This window comes from Grus americana, chromosome 1 (genome assembly GCF_028858705.1).
Source record: "Grus americana isolate bGruAme1 chromosome 1, bGruAme1.mat, whole genome shotgun sequence".
In the NCBI taxonomy this organism is placed as follows: domain Eukaryota; kingdom Metazoa; phylum Chordata; class Aves; order Gruiformes; family Gruidae; genus Grus; species Grus americana.
In genome coordinates, this window is record NC_072852.1 from 35,966,730 (window position 1) to 35,981,019 (window position 14,290).

Consider the following 14,290-nt stretch of genomic DNA (forward strand, 5'->3'; position numbering starts at 1 on the left):
CTCTGTGACAAAGCAATATGCAAAGTTAGAAAAAAAGGGAGAAGACTTCCCCGAGAAAGTAAAACTTGTCACATCCGTGACAAGTCTTGCAAGTAACAAGTAAAAATTCTGCTTACATTTATACTTGAAAAGAAACAGGCTCCCCAATTATGGTCCTGGCTTGTGAGATTGGCAGAACACAAATGTTTGCAGTGTAAATCTTTGCAAATGTTTAATGGCTCTTGAATCTTAAGTCTTATTTTTAAGCTTCTTTGAAACAGTTCAAGGAATAAGACTTAAATGTTCAAGAGATCCCCGAGACTGAAGAAATGTTTGGAGACACTAATGGGTCCTCAGTTGGAAAAGTAGCAATCTTCTTCAGCAGAAAGCTTGGGCCTGACTCTTTGCCATTGTGGCACAGTCAAGATCCATTTACAGTTAAGTAAAGAACTCTATATGAAAGCATTTAGTCTGAAATACTCTAGCGTTCCTTAAGGTTTTATGTATTTGAAATAAAGAAATTTCAGTAAAGAAACTACGCAGGTATCCCCCAGTGCCATCTCAGAGACACCATTTAGGTTATTCAGTTAGGAAATGTCTGCTCCAGAGAGATTCTGGTAAACAAATAACTCCATTTATCTAAGATTATTACAATTATTATTCAGGGCCTGGAGAAACTAAACCTCAGCAATTGTTTGTATGAATTCACTAGGTAAAACATTTTGTTGCATGAAGAGGATGCTGCCTTTAAAGACCATTTCCCAAGCTTTAAGTCAGCCCATGACAAGATTCCAGTTGCCGCTGGTCACAAAACTGCAAAATGTCCGTTTTGTCATTCAGCAACACTTGTTTCTCATTCTGAGACTCTGAGATGCAGCGTAAGCTTTACTCAGTGAGACCGCAATTTAATTCCCCATCACATCAACTTACAATTTGGCTTTCAGCTGTGTAAATATCAAACTACCAGCTCCCTGACGCCTGGATCTTCAGAGGGGGAAAGAGGGGAAAAAAAAAAAAAAAAAAAAGAAACAAACACTTGCAAGCCTTTAAAACAGATGTTCGGTTACATCAGCGGTCTTAAAAAGAACTACTAAGATACTGCAAATATCTTGCAATTTACAGATTGCCACTGTATTTAAGCACAATCAACTTTACTAAAGATGAAAACTCACGCTGGCAGAAAAGAGGACTCGGGAGCGTTCCTTTCCATTTCTGGGTATTTAAGGCATCAAATCAAATTTTAGTCATTTGTATTTTTAGGATGCTAAATGAAACTTGATGGGAAGCGTTTAAAATTCAGTCACTGACCCTGAACATGTATTTGGGTACAGAGATCCATGTCCTTGGAAGATTAGGATCTTTATACTCTCAAACAGCAAGTCAAGAAAGTGTCTTTACGGGAGAAAATGAAAAAGGAATAAAATGACATTGCCACTGTTCCCAACCTTCCCCCACTACAGAAAATAAATTTAAAGCTTGTTTTTCATGATAGACCTTTAACATGGAGTCTTAAGGATAAACATTAATTCTGGAATGAAAGATGTGCTTACTGTTTTTAACTCGCTTTGGTTTTATAGATATGTCAAAAAGCAATCTCTGGTTACAAACACAAGCTATCACGGCCCCAGCTCTCCTACCCCTAAAAAGGCTAGGGTCACTGCGGGGGGAAGAAAAAGGAGAATTATTGAGTTAATCAAATTTAAGATTTCTTGCCTTATTGACTTATAGCTTTGTGCTTAACTCAGGAAAAATTAATCTCTTTCAAAATGCACTTAATTATAATCAAATACCCGTATCAATGTCTGTCACCGCATCAGCACATCTGGCAGCAATGAAGACAAATTAACAGTAAGAGTCAGAAAATCTGGCAATATGATCAACTAAAGCACGCAAAATCCATTCTCTGCACTTAGACCACCAGTGACTAAGGATGGATTAACTTCCTGTCTCTAATACTGGCGCCTAAATTAAAGGGAAATTGCATCGCAATCTGGGTACCAGGTTTCTGGCTACAAACAACAAAAAGCCCTTAGCTCAGCTCCACCAGGCAGCAAAACCTTTGCTCTAGCTTCAGCCATGATGTCAGTGATGGCCTACTCTAACAGCCGCTTTTAATTTAGTTTAAAAGAAATGATTTGGCAGCCATGTAAGTTTGCACCTTCAAAGCAGACAGATGTAAAAAAACAATGTCCTGTAATATTAACCATTTTGGAGTCTTGCTGCTTTAATGCAGCGACGACAAGAGGATTCACAGCTTTTTAAAATAGTAAGCATCTGTACATAGAAAACCAAAATACAGTGTTTTACTTAGTTTTAATTACCATTTTATAGTAAGCAATCCTCTCTGACTTCGTATCGTTAAAGGCATTGGGTTTGTTACTGCAAATTTAATCCAGCAAGAATTTACAATTGCTCAACTTGAGTGAGCAATTGAATAAAGCGCAGATCTCATCTATAACCAGAAAAGGGCAGCTGAATAAGGATCAGAAAAATGAGTTAAACCAAAGAGAACATTATGTTGCTCTTGGATTACCTTCTTATGTTGGGCGTGGAAGTGGTTGCAGAAGCAAAAAAGAAGGAGAAAGGGTATGGGAAAGCAAAGACTGGGGCATGCTCTGCATATTTGGCAAATGCTTAACAGTAAGCCACTTAGAAAAAGAGTGATGCTACCAGGCAGACATCCAGTCCCTTTTTCCTTCTTTTACTAAATAGCTTGATACGGATTTGTGCACCTACTGTGCATACCCTCCACCAGATGCACGCACACTATTTGCACACAGGCATGGGGAGAGTGTTGGTACTACAGCCTCGTGTGCATGAAAACTGAGAACACGTGCACACACATCTGATAGTGGGAATTCACGAAAGTGGAAGATTCGCGTACTTCTTGTGGCACAAAGAGAGCTTCAACCCACCTTACCAGCCACCAGAAGCTGTGGCAGGACCACACCTGCTCTTAGAAGCAGAACATACTTAACACAGTAAATCCAGAGATACAAGTCTTAGTCAAATAAAGGTGTAAACATGCAACAGAAGGCACCTAAAAATGCAACATTCCTCTATCTACAAACATAATTCACATTTTTCACTCTTCATACACTAATGTGGGCCACAGACCACATGGCAGCATATTTTATTAAAAGTAATGTGCAAATAAGATGCATGATACCTGCAAAGAGCATGGAGTTTCCATTTGTAAAAAGGTACAAGTAACAGTACAAAATTAGAATGATTACTACTCGTTTCAATAAAATGAAGTCTGACATAGAAATACATATGCTGTATTATTTACACCATTAATTTACAAAAGATATTATTTGCATAAAACAAAGCTATAAAATAATTAGAAATATAGTATTTTTATAAGGAATGTTCTCCCTGTATAAAAACATAGAGCATTTTGGCAATTATGCTTTATTTGAATAAAAATGCATTTATTTGTTCTGAATTCATAGCATCATGTGGTTTCTTTCTTCCCTTCTTCCTTTCCTTATTCCCTTTTAAATAAAATTCCACACTGAGGTAGTAGTATGTCAAAATATTTTTTGGTTCCAGAAATCAATGGCAGGTCCAAAAGGAGCTATGTATCCAAATCACAGGATTGGAAAGTTGAAGTCCTAAAGTTTTCAAAGGACTGTTTGTAAGTATAAATGCTATTTTCTCCTCTAGAAACTGTCCTTTCCTTTCCATCTTCATGTGCCTCTGCATTGAAGTCCAGTGAGGCATGAGGATTATTATGGGAGGTTTTTGGTTGGCAATTTGCTGGTTGTCTACAACTTGAAAGAGAGTCCAGCTGAGGCCTCCATAAAGGCTTTCCAAATGTTCCTGAAAGACAGTAAATGAGTAAGTACATACAGAAATACTGATGCTAACAGTTTTGTGTCTCACTCAGGGCTGCACACTAGAATGCAAGCCAAGGATAGATACAAGCAAAAGTTCACCAAAGTTTGATTTTACTTAACTGTTGTTTTACACCTTAAAAGAAAATATCCGTGTGATCACAAGCATAAGGCAACATTCTGCCACTCGAGACATTAAAAGCATTTCCAAAGTAAATGTATAGCCACACTCAACTTCATTACTTTTGTTTTAGTGACTACTCCCATGATCATTTTCCTTAGGCGAAGGTGGTGAGGGGGGGGAGGTGGGCACATGGACCAAACTGCAAACGTATCACCAGACACTTTATAATGCAAAAGTCAGAACAGACTTCCTATTTTGTTCTTCTGTGAACGAATGGCACGTGAAATGTGCCACGCAGTTCAGCAAAAATTAAAAAAAAATGAAAAAAACCAACCTGTATAGGATTATACCACATCCTCCCACTGCACAATCAGAATGCTAAAACAATCTTTTTCTCGCTAGCATCCCTCATTAATAATAAAGGTCCCACCAGCCAAATTCTCTATTCACACCTGTTCATGTCTTTGCCCACAACTGGCTAGAACAGACGTAGCCCAAAGAGAATTTGGCATTTCAATTGAATCTTTATTAATAATTGCCTGGATTCACTAGCCAGAAAACAATTAGTGTGCCTGTCACTCTTCACCACTGGGAAGGTATTAGAGTCAACCCCTCTGCAAGAAGGGCCTTCTCTTTTTTCACTGAAGATATGGCCGTTGCAAGTCATCGTGTCTGTAAGTGACACTCAGAAGACCTACTTTCAGAGGACAATGTGCCGCAGGCTGATTTTGAAGAACTCAGTTTTTATTAATAACTCAACACTACAATCATTAATAAATTTTGCACCCAAAAAGCCATATTTCAAATTTTGCTTAGCTGCTAGAAGCAAAGGTCTCACGTAAAACTGTAATCTGAGAAGTTACTAAAAATGGATTTGGACAAGGTCCGTATTTGCATCAATGGTTTGCAGAGCAATTTTGCTCCTAACACAACATGAAAGGATGTGCCTCGCAGCACCAAAACTACAAATGAATTCTGTCTTATAAAAAAAGTATTAAAAAAAAATCCAAGCTGTGAACTTTCTGGCTTATGTATCAACAGTGATGTTAATGCGAGCTGTCTTCTTCATTGTGATTGTAAAGGCCAAAGGGGGGCTGAATTTGAAGACAATGCTGAAGAAGCAAATCCACAACAAATTTATCAAGACTTCTTCCACATCCACCACCTCCAAGATCTAACCATAGGCCCTTTGAGTGAAGAGTGCTAACGATTACGAAGCATCCAAAGCAATGATGATGAAAGTTGGGTGGGGTACTAGCTCACAGAACTGACAAAAAAAGTAGCTCTGCATAGATTTTTGGGGCAGAAAGGGGAATATGAGCCCTTGAGGTTGCATTAACTCCTGGGTATACCCACATAGAGTGGAACTACTTTCTGCAGGAGACGTGGTAAAGCCCTATCTGCACAGTCCCACCACAGCAATAGTGGCAGGCAGCCAGGAGAACGTGTGTAGTCCCAGGGCCTCTGCCAGATGTCATGGCATCTGCAATGTTTTACAGTCCAAACATCTGGCTTTCGAAGGGGGAAAACTTCAGAGCTTCTACCTCCCTCCCCACCCCCTGAGAACAAAGAGCCCAGTGATGCACGTTCCCCCAGGTCCCCTCACACAGCCAGCAGACCCAGGCCTTGATCGACCACGCTGACACCAGCTGGGAGATGATCCACAGTACCAGGGCTGTACTTGGCGCTCAGATATCACAGGGATGAAAGCAGTATGTGGGTTTATATGCGTTTTAAACCAACACCCCAAATTTCGGGAGCTTCAAAGGTAAAGCAACACTTTTCTCCTTCCCCCAAACCTCTCCCTGCAATCTGGATTGAAGTTGTAAACCCTGAATTAAGCTTCAGGAACTCTCTTGTCATACACACCACGAGAAAAGAAGATAAAGAAGGGGTAGAGAGGGCATTTTTCCACAGTGCCTTACTTTGAAGGGTAAATAGTTCTGGCTCACTGTGTTATACAATATATCCTCATACACTGGAGTTCAAGTCTCCTCACCTGCCCTGAGCCCTCCTGGGACCCTGCACACCTTTTGCCTGTCAGGCAAAACTTCTGGTATGCCTGAAGTTTGTTAAGGTGTATTTAAGTAAGTATCCTAACATTTATGGAAATCTGCCAGCTGTATTAAGACAAAAGATAAGAATCATACCACTGATGAGATTTTTATGTAAGCGTGAGCTATTAAGATCTCCTGGTAATCTAAATATGCTTGTTACACAGTTTTACTGTAATCACTTTTCTGTTCCTGAATTTCAAACATTTGGGACATTGTATCTAATGGTCCTTAGAAGTCATGTTTCCTGAGAAGCAGCAGCAGGCTCACAGTTACATCCAGAGGGGAACCACCTCACCAGACTACCACATTTGACCTGAGGACTCCTTCAATGTATGTCAGTTCTGCTTCTGACCAAGCCCCAAGCTGCGCCCTTTGTAACACAGGACAAGGCCCATCTCCTGTCTAACTCCTGGTAGGATCCAGAGGGCACCCTGAGTTCTGGGGTACACAACTGTCCTCATGCACTGCAGTGGAGAGTGAGCCTATGTGTATAGTTCAGTTGTGCGAGCCTTAAAAAAAAAAGGATACTGCAGTATCGCAAGTTACTCAGGGACAAAGAGGGAGGAAGAAAACAAAAAGACAGGAACACATGCAGAACGTCACGGACAACTGTCCAACTGCCTTTCTTCAGAGACTTCCTGACTCTCCTCTCCTCCTTTCTAAAGTATTTACGTTCCACATGCTGTATTATCTTACTAAATTCACAGACACCAGCAAAGAGAAGCCCACTGAAAATTGCACAAAATTTTTTTTTTTCACAATGCTAGCTATATGAGTATCTAAACACTACTACAGAATTACCTACTGTAGGAGTGGGAAAGAAAAAGCTGAGAAATCAGTTTTGCTTAGTGTTGGAAGTAGGAAGCAAGACAGCAAGGATACCAGCAGCTTGAATAAAAAACAATAAGCAGAACATACCCATGAAAGTGCTGTTACTGATAATAGATGAGGGTTCCAAGCTTCTGTTTAAATCAAATGTGTCCAAGTTTAGACTTTTGCTTTTCAGTCCAGTTCCTTCATTTTGAGTATAAATGGAGTTAATCAATTTGCTACTTGTAGCCTGCATCCCAATTATGCCAACACACTGATCAAAGGTATCTTCCAGTGGAGGTGAGTATTGACAGCATTCCTTTTTCTTTAGATATCCAGACTCATAAGGGTCCAGGCATGCTGTTCTTTGGTCAGGGCTGCAACCTAAAGAAAATGAAAAATTGTTTTTACATAGATTCATCATAGCACAAGATCAAATTAGGACTAAAACTTTCCCCTCCCCGCCCCCAACTTACTTGCACTGTATGCTTCAAAGGCTTCAGAGCCATATGTGTTTCCTTTTAAGTACAAAGTCCCCGAAGTGCCCAGATAGTGGCATAGGAAAGGATCTGCCACACCCTCCAGGTCTGTTTCACTGCCGTTATCTAGATGGCAAATACCTTAAAAATAAAATCGACATGTCACCGTATGGTCTTTTCTTAAGCTTCAGCTTACGGTTTCTTGAGTTAAGTCTTGTTCTTATAAGAACCCCGTCTGTTCAACTAAATTTCATGGTGTAGAGCTTGCTTAAGTTTAACCTAACCTTTTGATGACAACTCCAATTCTAGCAAGTGTTCAATTAATCAGCTTGACAGAGAACATGTCACACTTTGCTTCATTATACAGTTTCTGGATAACAGAACAAACCCAGTCACAGTGATCAGAACCAGGGACTGACTTCCTCTCAAGCATGGGCAGCCAGGCTCATGCACTTTCACACAGCCACCTTTCAGAGCACAGAGCACTAATGAGAAAGTCCCAGGTGGAGGAGCCTGAGGAGTCACTGCCTGCTCGAACAGCGATACTGATTTTCAGCTCAATGGTTCCTGAAAGCTGCAGACACGCTCCACAAAGAGGCTGCTCCTCTCACTACCCTACAACTGCAGAACAATCTCATCACTGCTCCATTCCCACCTGCCCCAGCTCCTGACTGTATCTTGACACCAACCCCTTTCCAGCAAAGTACCTTTTCCTCACTAAACCAGGTATGTTCTGGATTCCTGGGGGCCAGATGTACAAATATTAAGTACTGCAGCTTTTAACTCGCAGCCACCTTAAATCCTTTATTGACTTGACCCTAATGGCTTTTTTACCAGGGAAGTTTAATCAGTTATGTTATACCAAAGTTACACATGCTATTACCACCCATCCCTGCATTCCATTACAAGCATCCTTTTCAAGCTGTAACAGAGGAAGACATGCTGTTGTAATTCCTTTTGGACACTCTGTTATGGAAAGGTGATCGTCAGTTTAAATTTACCCTTGAAACTAGAGAAAATCTTCATAATTTAAGCAAAGCCATAACGTCATTTGGATGAACAGAACCAAATTTATGTTATTATCTCATTGAAGCAATCCTAAGCAATAAATTTCACACCCTCTCTAACTTCAGTGAAGACATTTATTTAGTGTTATTTCTATTAGTTAGAAAGACAATAGCAAACTGCAGCTACTTGAGCAACATGGAAAATCTGCTTAACATTTTACACCTACCATTACTGTCCCTCTGCTGCAAGAAATACCCTCCCACAGAAGATGTGAGGAACTGATGATGACTGCCATTTTCGGATGAACCGTATCCATCCTGCCTTTCGGCCAGCGTCCCCTGGGATGACAGGTAACTTGGAATGTCAGCAGGCAAATTTGTTTCATCTGTGGGGTAGCAGAACACACACCAAAGCCATCAGCATACTTTAGTTTGCAGAAGCATTTTTAAACCTGTCAGCAAAGTGCTGAAGGTAACAAGCAGTTCACTCTTCTGACTCTGAGTCAAAGCACACAAACGTTCCTACAATAAAGTCATTGCAAAGTAACCACAAACATTTTTGTACATTTCCAAGGCAAACCTTCAGTTTACACACCTGTATTTGTGATGCTGCAATCTTCATTTCTCCTTCTGGTGTGGTAGATGATGACCACCCACACCAAGGAAGTGCCCACCACACAGCAAACCACAGCTATGATCACAATGCCAACTGTGGCCCATCCATCATCATCAAGCGATGGGGCAATGTTTTGAGGAGAATCACAGGTGGGAGTAGGAATTACATTAAGACGGATGTTGCCTCGTTCTGTTCCAAGCGTATTCGACATTTCACAAGTGTATTTCCCAGCATCTTCTACATCTGTATCCACAATAATTAGTAACTGATTGCCTGCAGCAAAGAAATGTCTTTCTGTTACCACGAGAGGGCTGTCATCCTTAGTCCAATTCAGTCGGGGTGGAGGGCTACCACCAGCGATACACTGCAAGACTGCAGTTTCACCTTTTGTTACAGTTCGATCCAGCAAAGGCCGCAAAAATGACGGTGTTTCTGAAAAGAAAGCATAAGCCTTATATTCTAAATGACCTTGCAAGAATGGGAACATGTCCCTTCACAGCTCAAGAGGAAAAGCTAAATTAAATGCATCAGTAAGGCCTAATGAAGCTTACTCTCATTCTCAGAAAAAACACATTGAAGGAATTTGAACTTAGAGCCTGCAGTTTACTTGTCAATTGATCAGACCTAGACGCTTGATTACCTTAGAAGGCAAAAAGGCCAAATCATACTTGCTCAAGACTGCAGAGAACTAGATTAAAAATGGTTAACAAAATGTCACGAAATTAAAAGTTAAACAAAATATCCTGCCTCTAAACAAAAATAACAGCCCCTTTTTTCCCCCCCGCATATCAGACATTGTATACACACTGAGAAATGTAACTAATTTTTATTATTTTGCATCATAATAGTGACTGTGTGCTAGAGTACATATTCCTAATCTATCTATCCGTGTCTACCAACACAAATTATTTCAGAGCATTTTTATGTCTATACGGCACTTTCATAACAATGCTGGTCTTAATCAGCTGATGCTTTTAGAAGTGCTTAGCAACAGCTCTGTTCAAGGAGAATATGCCATCAAGGATTGCCACTGTCTTACCTAGCACTGTTAATGTTGCGTTAGCTGAAATGCTTCCAGCAGTGTTTTGAGCTGTACAGCTATAAACACCTGTGTCCTCGATCTTTACATCAACAATGAAGAATACGTCATCTTCAGGCATTACATGCATGCGCCTCTTGCGTGCTGCAGGAAAATCTGTTCCACCATCTTTCTGCCAAGCAATCTGTGGGACAGGATGCCCAACTGCAGCACATTCCAAACGTGCCATTGCCCCAGCACGAATCGTTAAGTCCATCGGGATCTTTGTAAACGAAGGCAGCACTAAAGAAAAGTTAGTGACACCAAAATGAGTAAGTGAAACATACTTTTCCTTTTTTGCACAGCATACTCTTAACATCCTTCTTGGGCCTAAAAATGTGGGAGAAGTATACAACCTAAATTTATCAGTAGCCAAAGAGAAAGGGAGGGAGCTGTGAAGTATGTTAGACTACCTAGGTCTTACATGACCTTTCCATAGTACCTTGAAACAGAGTATACACTTAACCTCCTGTGAAGAAAAGATCAGAATTTTCCCACCTTTTTACACAGATTTTGTCAGATTTACTATAAATTGGGTTTGTTATTTGTTTTTTCCTATACTATGGTTCAGCACAATGGGGCCAGATGTAAAACTGAATGGTGATCTTGGAACTAGATACATTTTAAGAAATAATCTCAGCTTATTAAGGGATCTTCTAAAAGACGCAGATGATGAGAATAGAAAAACCTGTGTTTACATATCTTGATTAAAATCATTCTACTTTAAGTCCACAAGCAAAAAGTAACATACTTACTGTTTACTGTAAGTTTGGCTTTGACGGAATAGGATGATCCGAAATGATTTGAAATAACACACTGGTATTTCCCTTCATTACTGAATTCAACATTACGCAGTCGAAGGATGGTAGTGTACTCCATCACTTCACCGCCCTGTGCCCGGAGGTGTGCATAATTCTCCATTTCAGCATCTTGCAGTAATTCATTGTCTTTCTTCCATGCAAAAGTCATTGGGGAATCACTGCTGCTGGCTGCTGAACATACAAAACTCAAATTGGAGCCTTTGATTGCTGACTGGGTTTCTGGCTGGACAGTGATCTGTGGTTTAGGAAAATCATCTGCACAGAAAGCAGAAAAAGTAACACAGAAGAAGAGAGAAGAAATATATGTGAGGCCCAAGGACTCTATTTAGAAAGAGTTTGTAAGTCTTGTTTTATAGGTTGGAGAGAAACAGTCAGATAAGTATTTATTGAAGGGATACATGATGCTTTCATTTTAAATTTCGCTAGCCTTAGGGCATTTAAAGGTGCCATATTTATGAGTTTATTGTGCCAAGTCATCTCTTATTGAAAAGAAAGCACATTTGAAAGCAGACTGTGTGTACAGTTTGTTCAACAGCAGCACTAAAGAGGAGAGAACTACCCCTGACATCCGTAAGAACTATACTGAATGTCAGTCATGAAGCCTGCCCTTCATCTTTACACCACCTCAGGCTGTTCTGAGTTTTTCTTTATTGAAAGCATAGTTCTTCTGCCATCACAAACTGCAAGTTAAAGTTGAGGGTTTTCCCCAAACCCACAAAAAACAATCATGTACAAAAGTCATTGCTCCAGTGATTTGTGGCTGTTTCGTCCACCCTACAAATGCAGCAGTGCTGAAAATCCCTTAAGCAGGGCAGCACACAAGAACTTCAAGACATTAGTTTCAGGAGGTCCCTTTACTATTGGAAAGTTACCTTCAAAGTGCCGTTTTGTGAGTTTACAGAATTAGTTGCCTTCTGAACTATTTATTCTGTCAACTGCATGTACAAAAGGAGTGGGCAATTAAATACTTGGTCTCCCAAAAGCAAAAGCCTCAGAATATTCTCAACCTTCAAAGATGTCTCCTATCCTCTGGCAAAGACACAGGCCCAAACTTCAGAGGCACTGCAGGAAAATCCCCAGGCCCCAAATACTCCTTAGTGCAGCCCCTGCCTGCACTGCAGGGCCAGGCTTTACCTAGCCGCTTTACCTCCTTACATCTCTCTCGTTTGGGAACAACATATCAGGGTCAAAGCATTATTCCCTTGAAGAACCTCCACGCTCCACATTGCAAAAAAACCTGAGATGTGCAGATAGCCTGAACCTGAGCTGCCTGCAGAACACTTGCAAGTCTGGAGCTGCGCTCCAGCGCCAGGGCAACACAGATCCCCTGATCTGGGACCCTAAGCATGGGCCTTCAGAGCCTCCCAGCCCGTTTGGTTTTCATGCTTTGTACCCATGCCTTAAGTCCTCCGTGACAAACTGTATTTGCAAATAGTTGCAAACTACTTTGGCAAATTGAGTTGATGCTTTCGCTGACGTTGCACAGGATAACTAAGTAAAACACTGTAAATACTTAAATTAGCCTTGTGAAAGAACAGGCGAACATACGTCATTCTGGTTTAGTTGTACTATCAATCGAATAATAAAATATTTTCAAATCTTAATTATTTTGGCAGGAAGGGGGGGATGGGTGAGGAAGGGTCACTCAAATAAGCAGATACTACAGAATACAGAAGAACACTCTAGGATAAGACTGGCAATGTCTTTTGTCAGAATCAAATAATTTAAGAGTATATTTTAATACTTGCACCACAGAAATGCACACACACATATATACACACACACTCTGAGAAATATATTTCTCATTTTATAGAACCACTTGACTACTATATATAGAAGCCACTTGACTACTATGTAACAAAACAAGCTAGTCATCACCTAGATGGCACTATTTTAGCATCACTATGTTAAACTGAAGTAATTAATACAAATAAAAAAAGCATCCATTCTATTTTTCTTCCACAGTTATCTTGAGTACAGAAATGTGTCATGATTTGTTTCAGCTTGGAAGACATGATCTTAGGAAGCACAAATTACATGGATTCTTCTATTTTTTATTTTTTTTTTTTAGTTTCACAGCTATGGAACCCTTGCCTGACACATGCCTGCCTTTAACAAACTTAGGATGACTCCCACCTATCTCCCAGCTGTTTTCAGAAATGTAACTTGGCATGATTTGGACGATTTATACACTCATTTAAATTATATGTAATAGATTATTTTTTTAATCTCAGACAGGACTTAACACACTCCTCTTGAAAACTCTATAAAAGCAAAGGTGGCCACTGTAAATTTCTAAGGCAAGGTGTGTACACCCAAACATCTAGTGATGGCACACTTTAAAGATTTAATAAACAGTGAAACACTCACTGATTGAATTAAGAGATTCTAGTTACTTCTGCATGACAATTATTTTACATACTAAATGTAACAACTTACTCTTAGTAGTACATCCCTTTTTGCTAATATATCTTAAAGGTTTTGAATTTAATTCATTAAAAATAGCATTCAGCAGCTAAAAGAAAGATCATGATCCCCATGGTTTAACAAGTGAGAGATATATACCTAAATCCCCCAATTTAATTTCTTGCCAGAATGAGTTTCTCATAAATAAGGATATATACTTCATATATACTCCATTAGCTATTGAGCAATCCGTAATTTCTTGCACTATGTCAACTTCTTTTCAGCAGTAGCCAGATTATGCACCATCTACTCATTATTTAGCATTACTATATTAAACATTTGACTGCTAATAGGATGGGAGAAAATAACATTTTTGTACACTAATTTATATTCTGTGCCTGCCTTCCCACTGAAAAAAGGGTAGGAGTGAGAACAGTAAAAATTAAGCAGTCATATTTGCTATGAGTGGAAAGTTATTCAGCAGATAAATATGGTTACTGTTTTGTCTCTGAAGAATATAAAGTTTGAATTTTCTTGTATACAACAAAAATACAGGAAATTCAGTTAGCTTTCAATTTCCTGATATTTTCAAAGTTCCCACTTAATGTATCAGAGTACTCAAACACACATCTTTACTCTAAATGCTTAGCTTCACTTTGCTTTAGAGAGCATAACATATAGGTGATAATGAATGTTACTAAACACATATAGAGAAGTTTCACTTTTAAGGCAGATGCTATCACTTCAAATTCTCAAGTTTTAAAATAACAGTATTTTACTAGCATTTACTATCTGATGTACTGAAATACAAAATATCAGTAGCATAACTGGCGATCGGATGTTTTAAAATACCATTTATATACAGGCAGGAACTTACATGGTCCATATAATTTTTAAAGTAGACAACAAGCACACATAAAAAAGGTCAGAGCTGAGGTCAGTATGGCCATTTTACCTTCAAATTTTCTCAGCTCTGAAATAACCTCAAGATTGATACAGTATGAAAATAATTGTATTGGGTTGGGGTGGCAAGATTTTAGTAGCAGAGGGGCTACAGGGGTGGCTTCTGTAAGA

The 14,290-nt window shown here is 39.6% G+C and overlaps 1 protein-coding gene across 1 annotated transcript in view; it reads right to left on the reverse strand.

Annotated features, from left to right (window-relative positions):
- Positions 1–3,096: 3,096 nt before the first annotated feature.
- Positions 3,097–14,290, reverse strand: part of LRIG3 (leucine rich repeats and immunoglobulin like domains 3) — a 44,872-nt gene continuing 33,678 nt past the window's right edge. Inside the window, exons 13-19 of the mRNA XM_054835975.1 lie at positions 10,745–11,065; positions 9,951–10,232; positions 8,891–9,343; positions 8,523–8,681; positions 7,286–7,429; positions 6,918–7,193; positions 3,097–3,804 (exon numbers count right to left, since the gene is read on the reverse strand). Of these exons, the coding sequence (XP_054691950.1) occupies positions 3,560–3,804; positions 6,918–7,193; positions 7,286–7,429; positions 8,523–8,681; positions 8,891–9,343; positions 9,951–10,232; positions 10,745–11,065 (1,880 nt within the window). The 3' untranslated portion in view covers positions 3,097–3,559. The remainder of the gene's footprint in view (positions 3,805–6,917; positions 7,194–7,285; positions 7,430–8,522; positions 8,682–8,890; positions 9,344–9,950; positions 10,233–10,744; positions 11,066–14,290) is intronic.